General features: G+C 35.6%; 1 protein-coding gene across 4 annotated transcripts in view; it reads right to left on the bottom strand.

The window, feature by feature from the left end:
• The window catches only part of SESTD1 (SEC14 and spectrin domain containing 1), a 60,392-nt gene that overhangs the window by 4,342 nt on the left and 40,321 nt on the right, over window positions 1–15,729 (bottom strand). For all 4 annotated transcript variants that reach the window (XM_074873075.1, XM_074873072.1, XM_074873074.1 and 1 more), the window contains 8 exons: window positions 14,665–14,876; window positions 10,859–10,981; window positions 7,351–7,545; window positions 6,640–6,754; window positions 5,380–5,539; window positions 2,638–2,719; window positions 2,200–2,322; window positions 744–935 (listed from right to left, as the gene is read on the bottom strand). In XM_074873075.1, coding sequence (XP_074729176.1) covers window positions 744–935; window positions 2,200–2,322; window positions 2,638–2,719; window positions 5,380–5,539; window positions 6,640–6,754; window positions 7,351–7,545; window positions 10,859–10,981; window positions 14,665–14,876 — 1,202 coding nt within the window. The remainder of the gene's footprint in view (window positions 1–743; window positions 936–2,199; window positions 2,323–2,637; window positions 2,720–5,379; window positions 5,540–6,639; window positions 6,755–7,350; window positions 7,546–10,858; window positions 10,982–14,664; window positions 14,877–15,729) is intronic.

Raw genomic sequence — 15,729 nt, 5'->3', positions numbered from 1 at the left:
TTCCCCCCCTTCAGCAAGCTGTTACTGAATAGCAACTATTCCTTATAACCTTGTTGATTGCTCATCTTGCTCTGTGGCTTCCAGCATCATCCAACTGGGCACACTGGTGAAACACTTGGTTATAGTTTGAAAAAAATCATACCAAGGTAGAGGTGTGTCTTGAAGGAAGCATGTTCAAAACACCCCAAGTACAAAAGACAAGATTCAGCAACACAGCAGGCATGGAAACTAAACTGGTGAGAGTTGCATTCATTTACAGTTTGTGAGAAGGCTATCGCATTCAAAATGCACACAGCTTAAAAGGCAATACTCCCTTTAAGTCCCCAAAGACCTTAAATGACCCCATAGCTTTGTATTATACCTTGCACAAAAACATAAATCACGAAGTGTTCCTTGCCTTTAAGAATTACAGTCTAAAACACACGAAGAAATGCTTTATGATCAACATCAGAGTTCCCCTCTGAAGAGTTAAAAAAAATTCTTCCCAGCCCAACTCAATGCACCTGAACTTCAGGGCTGCTGTTCTTTTCCTTAAGCAGGTCCTATACCAATACAGGTATGCAAACAGTAAGTGCACTAAGTATTGAAATTAACAATTAGAAATATATGCTTAGATTCTTTTGGCTTTTTTTTTTAATATTTAGGAAGGGGAAAAAATACACACCAACAACTTCATTTTTTCCTACATTTTGTTTGCTTAAATTCTGGTAAGAAATTTTTCTTCTTGAAACCACAACACTCACCTTTTCAGCACTTGAGTGAAATGCAACAGCCGTTTCCAGCCGGTGCACTCTTTCTTCAGAGGTTATTGTAAACTGTTTCCACACTCTGTTCAGTCTCGGAAGTGTGTCCCCTGAGGACCTTGAAGTGCATCGCAGGGACTGGCACAGGACAACAGTTGCCTGCAGTAATTGTCTCCCATAATCATAAGTACTCTAAAAGTTGGAGGAGACGGGAAAGAAAGTACATGTAAAAACTGCATTTAACTTAGGAGCTAATTAACATATTAAAATGACAGCAGACAAGTTTATGAAAGCTCCTCAATTTAGTTCAATATACTTTGTGGACCTAATCTGGTCTACTAGAAAACGCTGCTTAAGTATGAATAAAATTGCAATGACAAAACAGTGCTTTTGCTCTTTAAAAGAAAATATTAAAAAATTAAAAATAGTACCCTGTTGTCTAGCATTCACACCAGCAAAAGAACAGAGCTTCCTGAAATTTTTGAATAGCTGTTTAGATCTTACATGGGATATCTGGTAACTACTGCCAAGATGACTGTCTCACTGACTTCACTGTCACCATGTTTGTGGTCACCCAGCATCCAGGTGCACTGTGGCACATCACTTGCAACAGCAAGCTACCCTCCTGTCATTGTCAGTTCTGATTCATCAAAAGAGAAAATCAGTTCCAGTGTAACAGGTGCAATTTGAAAACATCACATCTGTTCATCAGCAAGTCTGAATTAGACATTCCTAAAAGCAGTACACACCTGAAAATGCACCTGAAAAAGGCCCAGTTTGTATACTTTCTATTCTTAGGTAAAATTCTTTCACATGCACCTGGCATCTGTTTATATATTCAAGATATGCAAACAGGTGTACAAGCATGCCCTATGGCTTCAGTGAATTTGAGTACTCTTGTACAGCAGGATTCGTTAGTTGCCTGCTACAGTCAAGAATTAAAGCTGTCAGTTCTGTTCAACCACTAACTCTGCTAGTGCCAAAACTCCTTGCACAAGCAGGACCACGCACTAACAGTCAGCGCTATCTGGAAAACCAATAGAAAGACAGGCTCTGTTTCATGAGGTGCAGCACAAAATAGAATGAAACCAAGTGACCCACCCATATTTTAGTATTTTATTGCAGTCCTTGAAAAAAAAAGTCTTTATAAACACTGTTCGAAATATATGCCTTTTAAAGAAAGTCAGTGTGAACTTTATGTTTCATGGCTTACACTGCCTGTGTGAAGCAGATAAGCTAAGGTAGTAAACTGCAGCGTCGCTATTGTTCATGGAACTTCGAAATCTCATTAGGCTCATCTCCAGTTCCAGCAATCATGATTTCTTCATTCAAGCATTGAGGCAAACCATTAAGACTAGTAACAGGTGTTCCATGATTATCCATACAGGTACCAATTCTATCTAAGGACATCTTCTGAAACTGTACAAAACCCATATTGCTAAAAAAAATATTTCACCTGTGCAACATCAACAAATTTTCGATGTTTCTCCAGTAAAACTTTTGTTTCTTGAGCATCATCTCCCAATCGGATGTGTGTCTTCAGCAGAGCATCCAACAGTTCACTTAACCATTCTACCGCCTTAAAACAGAAGTTAAAACAACAAAAATAAATTAGAAAGAAATTAATCCACAAGGGTGAGGTAACTTCAGTACTAGCATATACTTTTGGTGTGGAAAAAAGTTAAAAGACATATCACAAACTGGTAGATCATACTTGCAATCACCAAATACACTACTTTCAGTTATTACCATATCCTTTATTTTCACTGTACATATTCACTAAATAAAACCACATTTGAAAGCGACAAAAATACTGTACAACTATCAACACCCATAAATGTAACCAGTGGACTACAAAGACCAGAATGATGAAATTCTCTAGGCATTTCCGTACCTGAGCAGCATCCTCTTCGCATTTAAATAACTGTACCATCTGAAGCATCTTCAGTCGCCGCACATCCACCATATCCTCACACCTTAAAGAGCAGCACAGAAAGGCACGTGTATAGCAGACAATACACTGAGTCTGACAGCGATGTTTTCAGTGAGCAACATTAAGATGCAGTTGTTCATGAAAAGGTGATTAAAGCATTTTTGTGCTGCTTAGCTTGGCCAAAATATATAATGCCTTGTATATCAATAAGGAACATGCAGTAAATAGAACTGAGCACTACAACCCACCTAAATCATGGTCCTCAAGACTCCTGATATGACTAAGCTATAGTTGTAGCTACTGCTGATATTACTACCAGTAGCTGCTACAAGGCCTTCCAGCAGCATTGCAGGTTCCTTACCTTGTTGCACTGGTAAGATTTGCCACACAGAGACATACAAGGCTAAAACAGACTTTATGCTACTGAAGTCTAGGTGAAAGCTAACTTAAACCTTGCGTAATTCTGAATAGTACCTTGAGCTGGTGGCAAAGTTTTCTTGGTGAATAAAGCAAGGACTGTTTAAAAGAAGTTAATACATCTTTCCATTTTTCTTTTTAGCTAACTAAAGATTGTAATAATTGAACCCTTACATGATTATGTCCTTTACAATAACTTGTCAGGAAGCATTTAAAAATCTAATTAATATAAAAACTAATTCTAATTCTCTTGTTCTGAATTAAGCACACTTTGCAGTTCTTTCTCTAGTTCAAATTTTAAAAAGAATTGGAAGTTCTTTTCTTTCCACAGTGAGAGCTAAGCTAATACATTTAGCAGAATGACCTTTCCACTTCAATTTCAGGAGCTTACTAAGTAGACAGCAAGATCTAGACTCCCATCCAGTGCAATTACTAATGTCAACAACAGCCAGCACTATAAGCAAATGCAAGTGACTGTATTCACAGATCTGTTTTTTCAAACCAGTTGCAAACACAAGCACTTCCAAAGAACAGTTTGTTAGCGTGCTGCGTTTTATGTGTCCTGAGGTGCTCTGATGCTTACAGAAAGGAAATTTGTCACTCTTATAATGCAGGAAAACAGTTTATGGGTTTCAAAAACATAACTAGAGAGACAAAATGCCTCTAGAAATAAACATTATACTACATGTGTATATAAATAATAGGAAACATTCAGTAGAATTTGAAAAAAAAATGTAGTGTCACAAAAGTTACTGTTAAATACTACTGAAAGATACTGGTCATTATTATACATTTTGTCTCTCGTCCAGGCTGAAGAATCTTGTTTAATCATTAATCATCTAGAAGCTGCTTCATACCTTTGTCTGAACATTTTATTGACTTTTTGACCTTCTGTGACTTCCCACAGTTCTACATCCCTTCTGAGAACAGGGACCAGAACTGTGTAACACTTAAAACAGAAATGGACTACAAATCTATACAGTGACACAATGATGGTTTCCTTTTAGTTTTCTATTCCCTTCCTAATAATCCTTAGTGTTCTACTTGCTTCTCACAGTATGACTGAACATTAAATCAATTTTTGCAAAAGTTTTCCAACGTTTATCTTGTGAGTTAACGTCTGGTTCAGAGCCCATAACTATATAAAGTATATGAAGTATATACAGTTTTTCCTTTTCCTATGTGCATTTCTTTTTTCAGTACTGAATTCCAACTGCCATTTTATCACGCAGTGACACAGTCCTCTACTGCTCTTTGCAGTGGACCCTCTAAACACAAGTGCTGCTCAAGTAAATAGGATTCAGAGGACATACTTAAAACAATACCTTCTCTAAGCGTTACCAAAACATGTAGTTTCTTAGACTAAGCTCCCTAACAATTTGTGAGTGGTAGAATTAATTCCTAAAATGAGCAACTTGATGCTCATTACACCTTGTTGTTCCCTAGAGGCACCTTTTTCTTCAGCCATTGCCCTCATAGTTCAGACACTTTCTTTGGAGAGCACTTTGTCTCGGGGATTCCAGCAGTAATGGGCAACATCATCTGATTCTTTCACACTGTTGAGTACAAAAAAAGGCTGGCACTGTGGCAAATACAGTACTACTATATCTTTAAGAAAAAATAATCAGTGAAAGGCTAGCAGGAAGAATATGATGGCAAAATCCATCCTTCTTGCAAGTTCAACTCTCCCCAGCATTCTTCCCTACTACAACTTCATTCCCCACTATCTTTCTGCAAAACTCAAAAAACCCAACATTTGCAAAACTGAATTCTCCTCCATTTTGTACCCTGTCCCCCCAACACCATCTCATCTTTCTTCCTGTCTTCAGGAGTGAAAATGCCAGGCTCAAGGGATACAGATTGTGAAAAAGAAGAGGATAAACAAGTCTGTACGTAATTAATACGTAATTTTAGAGCCATCATCACTACTGCAGTCTTATTATACCTTCCATCTCAGACTGCTAACATATAAAACATGCCTCTTGTATACATTCCATAACTCCATAGAAAAGAAATGTATAATTCTTGAGCATTTACAAGCACAGAAAAACTCAAATACTCCATCCAGTACCAAAAGACAAAAGGTGTTTGATTTAGGAATATGGTACAACAGATTAGGCAGGGAAGCTTCTGTCCCATCTAAATATACCACAAATATAAATTACAGTTGTACCACATACCTTAGCTGAAGATAAAGTAAAATGGTCTCTAAAAAAAATTTTTAAAATAAACATATAAAGTGACCTATCAGCACATGAAAATCTTCATGACTAGAACTGTTGTTACCTTTGTTTTCTAAGCTGCATATCTTCCATTACTCCTTGGATATGGTCCACATTTTCTTTGTTTTCAATGGTCACATCTTTTCCATAGGCCCAGGATGCCTGATTAGATATCTGATCAAGAAGACTTTGACCTTTCTCACGCAAGCCTTGCAAGCCTAAGTCTAAAGAAAAAAAAGAAAAAAGAAGGAAAAAAGTCAATGGTCACTCTTATAAATTTGTTATTTTTTTCCCCAAGGGAGAGATATGAAATGCAACAGAATGAGATGGAAGGCTGGAAAGTGAAAAGGGTATTACTATCTGTCTTTCACTGCCCTTTCCAACTTTTAAGTTCGAGTGAGCACTTCTCTATATTAACAAAGAAGTAAGGCTTTGCTACTTTATGACCTAGCAGATAACAAGGAAAGGAATAAAAGCTGACAGTGAGTATTAACTTTTCAGCACATAAATAGCTAATTAATGTCTTTAATCTACACAGTTGCACAATACCTAAAATATTTATCACTGCTAAGCAGTTGTAGCCTAAGTGTTCTTCCATGGCTGGCAGAAGTTACTACTTTATAATACATTTGATATGGCCGATACATTCTTCTATACTGAAATATGCCAATCCTTAGAATCTGCTGTTACATCTATTATTTGGCAGCTCTACTATCTGTTTTCTTAAGGGAATATCTAACTTATGCATTGAACTGTTATACTCCAATAACTACTTCTACCATATATGATTTTGCTTTTAAAGCTCTTTCTCCTACAACATATTGGACTAGATGATCACTGTAGGTCCCTTCCAACTGAAATATTCTATTCTATATGCTTGACAGTGTAACTACCTTAAATGTGCCATTTATTAACATATACATTCAAGCTACTGCGAAATACTCAGTACAAGCATTCTAAAAACTGAGTGGATGACAATTTTAATTATTAAGGTGTCAGTTCTGGAGACAAAAAGATCATTTAAGCACTATATTCCCAAGATACTAAGGATGATTAGTGGGGGAAAAGTTTCTTTACAGATGAAATGCAAGTTAATGGTATATAACCAATATATATTACATGTAAAATATTTAAAAGAAAACATTTCCAGATAGAGCTACTATGCAGTAGATTGCATAAGCAAGTCAATTACTTAGCTAGAAACCGGAAGAGAGATATTTTTTTCTGCTGTCTTTTTTAAAGGGGGTGGTGGGATTACTGTGTATTTTCTTGTAATGCATTCATTAGAATGTGTTTATCTGAAATGCAGAAATCTTTTGCTTACCAACACTTTTCAATTTCTCTTCCAGTAGTTTTAAAGTTTGTTGAATTGATGCCCCATCTGCTGGTGCTACATCTACACACAACATTCCTAGTAAGCCATCCAATTGCTGAGACAACTAAAAAGAAAAACAAACCTCTTTATATATCAACATTTATGCTGAGCTTCAGACAGTTGTGTCTACAATCTTCTTCTAAATGTTTGGAAATATGTCATTTTAGAAGTTTCTCTTTGCATCTATAGAAAATTAAAGTCAAGATGGAAAATAAACGACCCATCTGCATACAAAATTCCAAGAGCATACATCTCTAGATGGGGGGTAACCAAATTTTTTTTTTTTTTGACAAGTATAGGAATGGAATAAATGTCAATTTAAAAAAGAAATTATGGAAAGTATACCAAATTGTGGTTTAGTTAATGCATATGCCTCTAATTTTTTTTTAAAAAAGAGGGGGGAAAGAGCAACTTTTTAACTAGTAACCATTTTATTTCAAATGCTACTGAAACGTAAGACATATTACAAAGCACTTCCCTCCTAAAAATGGGGAAATTTTCAGTGTTTCAGTTATAGTAAATGAAGACTTACGGCACCTTCCAAGTATCATATTTCCCCCCACTCCCGTACATTTTTTCCAACGTATTCAACATTTGTAATACTAAGGCAATAATACATTGACAGGTGAGCCTGTGAAAAGTTTAAAAAGAAAAACTTACATCCTGGGCAACACTGTGGAATTCAAGTGCTGCTTGTAATAGATTCTGCCTGAATTCCAGCTGACTGGCCTGCCGGTAACACACATCACTCAGCTGTTGCTGCAATGCTTTCAATTCCACGAGGTCCTCCTCATCCCCTGCGTTTAAAAGAGCTGCTATCTGCTGATTAAGCTCAACATAAACAGCAAACCACTCCTACAAACACAAGAAAATTAATCATTAATACCAAACATAATTCTATTTCTCTTAAAATGCCATAGATCTAACTGCAGACTAATAAATAATCAAATTTTAAAAATAACTTATTACAGCTTACACTATAGTTATGAAATCTCACACAGGAGGTAAAAACATTCCTAATTTCAAATCAACTCAAAAAGCGCTTAGTACATGTACTGTAGTATAAAAAAAAAAGGTGCAGAAAGATGGGAAGATTACAAGGCATGGCTAGTAGCTCCCAGCACAAACTCCCACTCAAACTATTTTACTGAACTAACAGACAAATTCTAGCATTTTTAAACAAATTTCTAATGCTTACATGTCTACAGTGCTCCACTGAAATAAAAGACCTTTTGCCAAGTGGTAATTACAAAAAGCTGTTCACAAGACTATTTAGGTGTTACTTTCAGGGACATGATTGAAAGCAGCAATAATTTTCATAAAATATTTAGAAAAAATACTAGTGTTGACGAATTGGAAGTAATCTCTATCTTCTGAATAAAACAGAATCTTCATGGAGAGAAACTTCAAAGTGATTGTTGTTTCTTATTTAAGGAAAGCTTTAATTTCAATATTGAGTTTCAATAAAAATTGAAACTCAATTCAAAATGTGCAGATTTGTTTCTCAAATGCTTCTATTACTGAATACATACATAGGAGTTCGTTATGTTGTCATGGTGGTATATTTGCAGAAGAAAATAGTTTAAATATTTAACAATTCTGGGAGGCTTAAAAGTAACTTGATCACATTCACATCTTGCATGATTGAGATGCCTGTAAAGCAAAACATGCTTGCTCAACAGCTTTTATTTTGGCCTACAACAGTGACCTTCAAATGCCCTATGCATTTCTAATGCTATGGAATAGCACCATCTATTGGCCTAAAATAGGTGATTTAATTAGTATTCTTGTCACACCTATTGGGATGTTTGCAATTTTTTAAAGTTATGCCTTCAGCTTTTGCATCATTTATTTACAAAGCATGTAAAATAGAGTGTAAATATTCATATTCTAAAAAGTTTTTTCTTTTTACCCAAAGCCACCTCTACCATCTACTCACAAAAAACAGAGTATGAAGAGATGCAAGAAGGGAAAAAAGGTAATGAAAAAGTTGTTAGCAATCAGCCAAAATTTTAAGAGCAGAATAAATCTCTCATCCACCCCAAAAGGGGCGACTAATATGGAAACATCTTCCATTGTCACACATACTATAGATATAGTTTCAGTAAACTCAGTTTACACAACATAACTCTTGTTACTACCTTTAGACACTAAACATATAAATCTAGTTTACTGAGTGTGACAAGTCAACTATAATATGAGAAGTCAAATAAAAAAAACTAGATAATAATTTTTAGTTTTTATTTTTAGCATTAAAGTCAAACAGTTGCCGTAATTTATTTTGGTCAAGCTATCAGTGAAATTAAGACTGGCAAACCAGATAGAAGTAGTGTGTTTGTGACCCTTTCCATACGGGAAAGTTAGGCACAGCTGTACATGACAGCTCAAAACCATGGAGAAAAGGCCAAGATTTGCTCAAAAATAACAGTTCTAGTCTATTGCTCATGAATAAAACAGTCAGAAAATGGAAACCTAAACACATACCCCCAAAACAATCCCCCCAAAAAACCAAACAAGAAACAAACCAAAACAACACCCTAGGAAAATTATGTTTTCACTCCAGAGTAAACTGAAGTTAAAAAGTGTATCTTTCAAACAAGTCAAACATTTTTTGCAGGTACCTTCAAAACAGGAAATAATCAACAATAAATAGATGATGAAAGAAAGCAAGCATAAAAGCTGTCAACCCAATTATAAGGAGAGAAAAAATGGGAAAATACTGAAAGAAGAAGAGTACACTCAGCTATTATGAGATGTTTAAAAAAAAAAATCAAAGAAAAAGGAAAAGCACATTTTTCCAGTGTTATCATCAAAAAACAGTTTTACTTTATAAACAGGCATCTAAATTTAAGAGAGGCCAGTGATCTCCCAATTACTTTTTTCAGTATAAAATTAATTTTTCTGACTGTTGTTTTGACAAACTCCTGCCAGCACCTGAGAACAAGCAGCATTCCATCTTGTCAGTGCTTTAGTGATGAGCAAACTGTAGGCCAGCCTGCAAACTTCAGTGGGATCTCAGTGATTTCAAGGATTGAATATAGCCCCAGCTAAAGCAGTTCTCTGTTACAGATATCCAAGTGAGAACAAAGTATATTCAATCTTGTTTTCTCTTTTCATCTGACATGCTAATATTGCTGAAAGATACTAAAAATTATTTTTTTCAATGAAGTAGGCAGATGATTTTTTTTTCCTTTCCAATTAGGATTTTAACTGTAAGATGTCTTACACTTCAGGAGGCATTGGTTTTCAGAGCAGACATTGCTTGAAGAGCTTAAAGCAATGAGAAGACAGAGAAGATTGGATTCACTTGACCAAACAGACACCTACAACACTTCTACATCTGAGCACAGAAACTGTACTCAGTAGAGATGTAATCAATAGAACGAGTGTAGTCTAGTGCACAGTGTTTCTCAGACTAAAGGTTTGGAGTTTGTTTTTTTTTCTAAATTACATCAGAAAAATTGTAACCCAGTGACTATTTTCTTTGTCGTGACTTTACAGTCATGGCAAAGGAACTTAGGAAAAGTGGACAGAATTGTCAATGGCTACATCAAGGAAAGTCAGAAAAGAGGAAAGGCACTGTGAGCAACACTCGCATTGGGAATATCAAGTATTCATATCCCAATTATAGTTAATCATCTGATGGAAAGACAAAATTCTACTGAACCTTAGGATATCTTCAAAATAAAGCAAAGGCATCAAGTCAGCACAGTTACAAAACAGTCTTTTCAAGATTTCATTATGAACATAAACTACATCTTAAGTCTTGACCAATGAAACTTAAGCCAGTTCTAGCTACTGGTAAGTGTAGTTTAATAAAGACAAAAATATTAACATTCACCTGAGAAGTACACGACTTCTCAGCCATTTTGGCAGGGAAGAAAAAGGAAATTTACTCCTTCTACTCAACATTGAAAATTTAAGAACTGCTGTAACGTAATAAAAACAAGAAAAATCATAGACAGAAATCAGTATTTTTTTACACTGGAAAACAAAGTAACATGTACATACAATGACCATATTAAGTTCTTAAACTGCTCATTTTCCTCTAACTCATAAAATCATGTACTATGCAAAATTCCTAGATACTCATAACCAAAATACATTGCTCATAACTGCATGTACTTAGAATTATTTTGCTACTTGAAAAGGGTATGGGAAATCTCACACTGTGTTGACTCTCAATCTCTTCATGTTTCTGTTGCAAAGCTTGTGAAGCTCTAATTGAATCACCTATTCCCCACTGGGTTCTCAGCTGTTCAGATCCAGGTCCTTCAAGCCAATTGACTACCTGTCAATAAGATAAAGATGACAAAAATAAAGTAGCAAATCAATTAGATAAGAACTAGTATAAGAAGATTTTTGTAATATAAGCAGAAATATTTCAAAGTAAGTATACGTTTACGTAAAAAAAAAAAAAATCAGGCGTCTTGTTGCTGAATCATTCACATCTTTAAAAGCTTTACATAGAAACTACTTCTCATTAACCTCAGCCTGCCAACTCCATGAAAGCGGGTGGAAACCACCAAAAGTTTTGTCACATACATACTTGTCATTTCATATCTATGTCAAAAAGAGCTTAAAACACAATTTTCTTGATATTTGACTTCATGTTCTAACAGGAATTTTTTTTTGCCAAAGTGAATTACAATGCACAGCTGTATTCAACTTCACACCTGAAAGTTTTCTCCTTATTTTGCTGTATTTATTAACACTCTAGTACCAGATATGTACTTACTCCAAAATTAAATTTACATACCACCTTCGTATTTTATATATTTATGTCTTTAAACTTGTTCAAATAACAGAAGTCTTACAAAGTCTTAATGGCCACATCTCAGGGGATCTGTCTTTGCAGAAATCTTTGGAAGTTCATGGCACTACAATTTGACTACAGTACTGGATGTCTTTATTAATATTCTTATTATTATTTTGAGACTATTTCATCTGATGTTAATATTATTCAAAGCAAAGCAGAGTATCTGAAATTTTGGTTTTCTTATACACATTTGAATTATCAGATGATATCTATGGCAAAATTTAAGTATCTTGAAAACAGAGACAGCAGTGATGAAACCTAGTGCAAAAGTCACTTACTACTGGAGTCCTGAAGTAAGGAAATGCAGGAATACCCTCACATTCTGAAACTTAATGAAAAAGCATAGAAGCCAGCTTCCTCTCTTTAATGTGACTTTTGTTTAAATGAAGACGACAGAACAGCTTCACACAGTTTTTCAGGAAATACAATACACAACATAACACTATAACCATGAAGACAAATGAAAAAGGGATTAATTGGACCATTTTCCTAGTGCTACTAGGCTACACTGAAACAGTAATCAAGAATGACCATCACCATTACAGAAGGTTACTCAGTCCACCCCACCTTTTAGTCATCACGTCTGCGTCTTCCCACCCCCATTTTTGTGTGCCCCCAAAGCAGCACTGTTTCAGAGCATATTTTCTTTGCTCCAAAAGCATCCTGAGCCTTCTTTACTTTTATCATTTCTAGGGCAAATTAAGACTACAGTTTTAGGTTCTTTTAGTTTAAAGAGGAACTTCCTGTTGTGCTCAGCACCTCTGTACAGCTGTTGCTTGTTAAATATGGAATGGACCTAGAACTGAAGGCACCCAGAGCTCCCCCTGTCAACCTTAGTGTGGCCTGGAAAACTCACACAGGGAAACAACAGATCTCGTGCCAATCTGAAACAGTGTGCAAGACTCCTGCTTAGCAGTGCCCTCTCTGACCAAGACCACCTCCCCTTTACACGTTTCCAGCAACTACTGGATTGCCTCTGAAACTGCTTAGCTTAGCACATGGCCATTCTTGTGTGACAGATACTTTAGCTGTGGAGACAGGAGTCACTAGGGGATGTGCAGAAAGAAGCGATGTTATTTTCATAAATTATATCTATGGTTAATGATTATACTACTGCAAGGCCTGACATTAATTTTTGTGAATTACCATTAGAAAAATAGTAATTAACACCTCTGCCTAAGGAGGGACAAAGCTAGAATTTATCATAGTATATAGAGTTGCTCATCAGCAGTCTGCTTAGTAGAACTGCTCATCAGAAAACATCTGGAAATCATTGGCATCTTTACACTGCAGAATGAAAGAGGAAGGAAAGGGAAACAAAACTATGGAACAGAAGTAAGAGGCGTAGTTAAAAAGAGAGGGTAGGATACTGAAGGCACAAGGGAATAGAGATGGTTATGGATAAGAGGGCTTTGAGGCAGGAGTAAGAACTAAGCAGTTCACAGTAAGCAGAAGCAGCAAATAGTGAAAATGAAACAGGAACACAAAAGCAAGCCAGGAGTGGTTAACAATATAAGCAGCTATACAAAGGATGAAATAGGAATGTAATTGTAATGAAAGTTAACAGGAAATCAAAACACTAAAAAATAAATCAGCAACACAAGAGAATGAACTTTCTATGTACACACCCATTCCAACTGAAAATACTGCAAGCATGTTATACTGCTACTTCTGCTTTAGCAAAATAAATTCCATGGTACTTTGCCTCTATTGGGTTCTTCCATCATTATCTTCTTACTTTTCTTGGTTAGCCTAATTTTCTCCCATAAACCAAAAGGAAACTAATCAATTTCTAAATTTAGTAAGTCTTCCATTTGTATGCCACTTAGAAAGCTTTTAAATGCACTTTATAGAACTGATTAGATTGATAAAAATAGCAAAACACATTTTTCCTGTGTGCTGAGACTCAGTTCACTTATTGTGTAGCATCCATAGTGCAGACAGAGCAAATGAGTAACTATTTCTAGTATAAATATTGCAAACTGAGGCTGATGTCCCAGTAAACAAATGTATTTAAATGCATTAACAATGTCAGTTTGTCAAAGTACGTTATAAATATCATTTCAATCGACACATCTTGTTCAACCAATGTAACTTAACCACAGGAAAAAAATCATCTCACCTGATTATACCCATGGCCATGTTAATACGTTCTATACAGTACTATTTTCATCTCTTACATATTTTTATTATTTCCAACTCCACATATCAAAAGATGACATTTGCTTTTTAAATTTTTTTTTTATAATAATCTGAATTACTACATAAGTGAAAATTATTTCCCCAGTAGATTTATATTTTCACTGCTAGAAATAATAAGATTGATTAGTTTTTATCTTTACCCATACTGGAACACTGAAGTGCAAGTACTTGATTTGCACTCCTCATGCATTAGAAATGTCAATATTGAAAGGTTAACAGCAATATCCATTCCATTTTCTGCATATTCAAACTACACAGAAGCTTAAAAACATATAAATCTAATTTCAAGTAATAAACACAAGAGGAATAAATTAATTCTATTTCCTTGATATTTCTCTACTGAGATTGCTGAGAAAAATGTTGAAAGTGCTAATTACATGCCTGTTTCCAAAGGACCAAGCCAATTCATTATGATCTTTAACACACGATTGATTAGGAAGGTTTATATTTATTCTTGTCAGGGTATCCTTGAAATACAGAGAGTTTAATCACTTTAACTTAGCTAAAACACCAAGCGTTAGACAAATAAAGGAATAAATAATGGACTATCTTCAGTAATAAGAACTTAAACCAACATGGGCAGGGGCAGTTTTCCAACTCTCAAGCAAATTGACAATCAAATGTGTCTCATTTGTGGATGTTCCTCTCGCTGCTCACAGCTCAGGCATTTGCCCCTCTGACAATGTAGCAGTACACCATAACAGTACACAACAAAGGGACATGAAGGTTCTTCACTGTGATGGCAAGAGAGCACAATTCTGTTAGAACAGCCTTCAGAAAGTCACCATGGTATTCACAATGTAAAGCATCAAGTGAAACTAGCACATTGCGGTTTGAGGAGCATAAGGAGGCCTGAAGCTCTCACCTCTGATTCTTAGTTTTGCAGGAAACACAGTCTGGGACCTGACCTCAAACATCCACCTCACCGTATTGAAGAACAACCCCAAGCTTACCTGCATTACCTTCTGCTGAATCTCCTCTAGTTGTGTACGTTTGCTACGTTGTCTGCAAACTTCCTGGTAGCGGGTATATTGCTCTCTAAGTGAGTCTAGTAGCTTCATGACCTGTGGCTGAGCAAGTAGTTCATCATCCATTGGAGACCAGGAAACCCCTCCATCTGAACCATTGAATCGACGCTGTTGTAACTCAGATAGTAACTCATGACCTTTAAGAATACATATAATGATGTGGTTAATCTAGGTTCAAAAAACAAGCACAGAAATTATTAGTAAGCTTTTAGACCATCCAGTGGTACATTTTTGCAGCTATTGATCTTTCATGCATTGGGCATATTTAATGATACCATTTCATGCAGAGCACTGGCCACAGTTTGTGTGGATGTATCAGTCAAAAAAATAGGGTTGAAATCATGTCCTATATTTTAGATATATAGAAGAGATACCGTGACTAACATTCACATTGATAATAGTATTTATTACTGTAAAGAAACAATTGCAAAGCACAATCCCGAGTCTGAAACAACTGTAACTATTCTGGTTTACTTCAAAGTACTGTGTAGCATCCAAAGTACTTCTCTCAAACAATACATATTCTTAGATTAAATGAATGGTCTAGAAGCACTAACAAACTGATCACATAATTTCTCTGTTATCTTTCAGGACACTTACAAGTACAAAACTTTCACAGATAGTGTGGGGCTGAATATAAGCATTTAGATCATTATTTTTTTCTCACTTATCTCACCTTTTTCCTTTGTCCTCTTAAGCACCATATCACGGTGCTACACTCTAGAGAGTGTAATGATTTTCATATATTCAAAAATAGTATGTTTTGACTATTTAGTCCTCTGTTTAAACTGTCTGAAGAATGTTATTGTTAAGTTGTGGTACAGTTTTCAGGATGTAAACACCACACTACCAGTAAACCCAGATCATCAGTTTGTTCCCCAAAAGCTCAATGAACAAGTTAACAAATAAAGCAGTGTTTGGTCACTAAAAAAACATTGGTGTAAAAGTGAAAATCTGCCAATTTCACATCATCAGTTCTGCAGGTCTTAA

This window comes from Strix uralensis, chromosome 6 (genome assembly GCF_047716275.1).
Source record: "Strix uralensis isolate ZFMK-TIS-50842 chromosome 6, bStrUra1, whole genome shotgun sequence".
Lineage (NCBI taxonomy): Eukaryota > Metazoa > Chordata > Aves > Strigiformes > Strigidae > Strix > Strix uralensis.
This window is presented reverse-complemented; position numbering and strand designations above follow the sequence as displayed.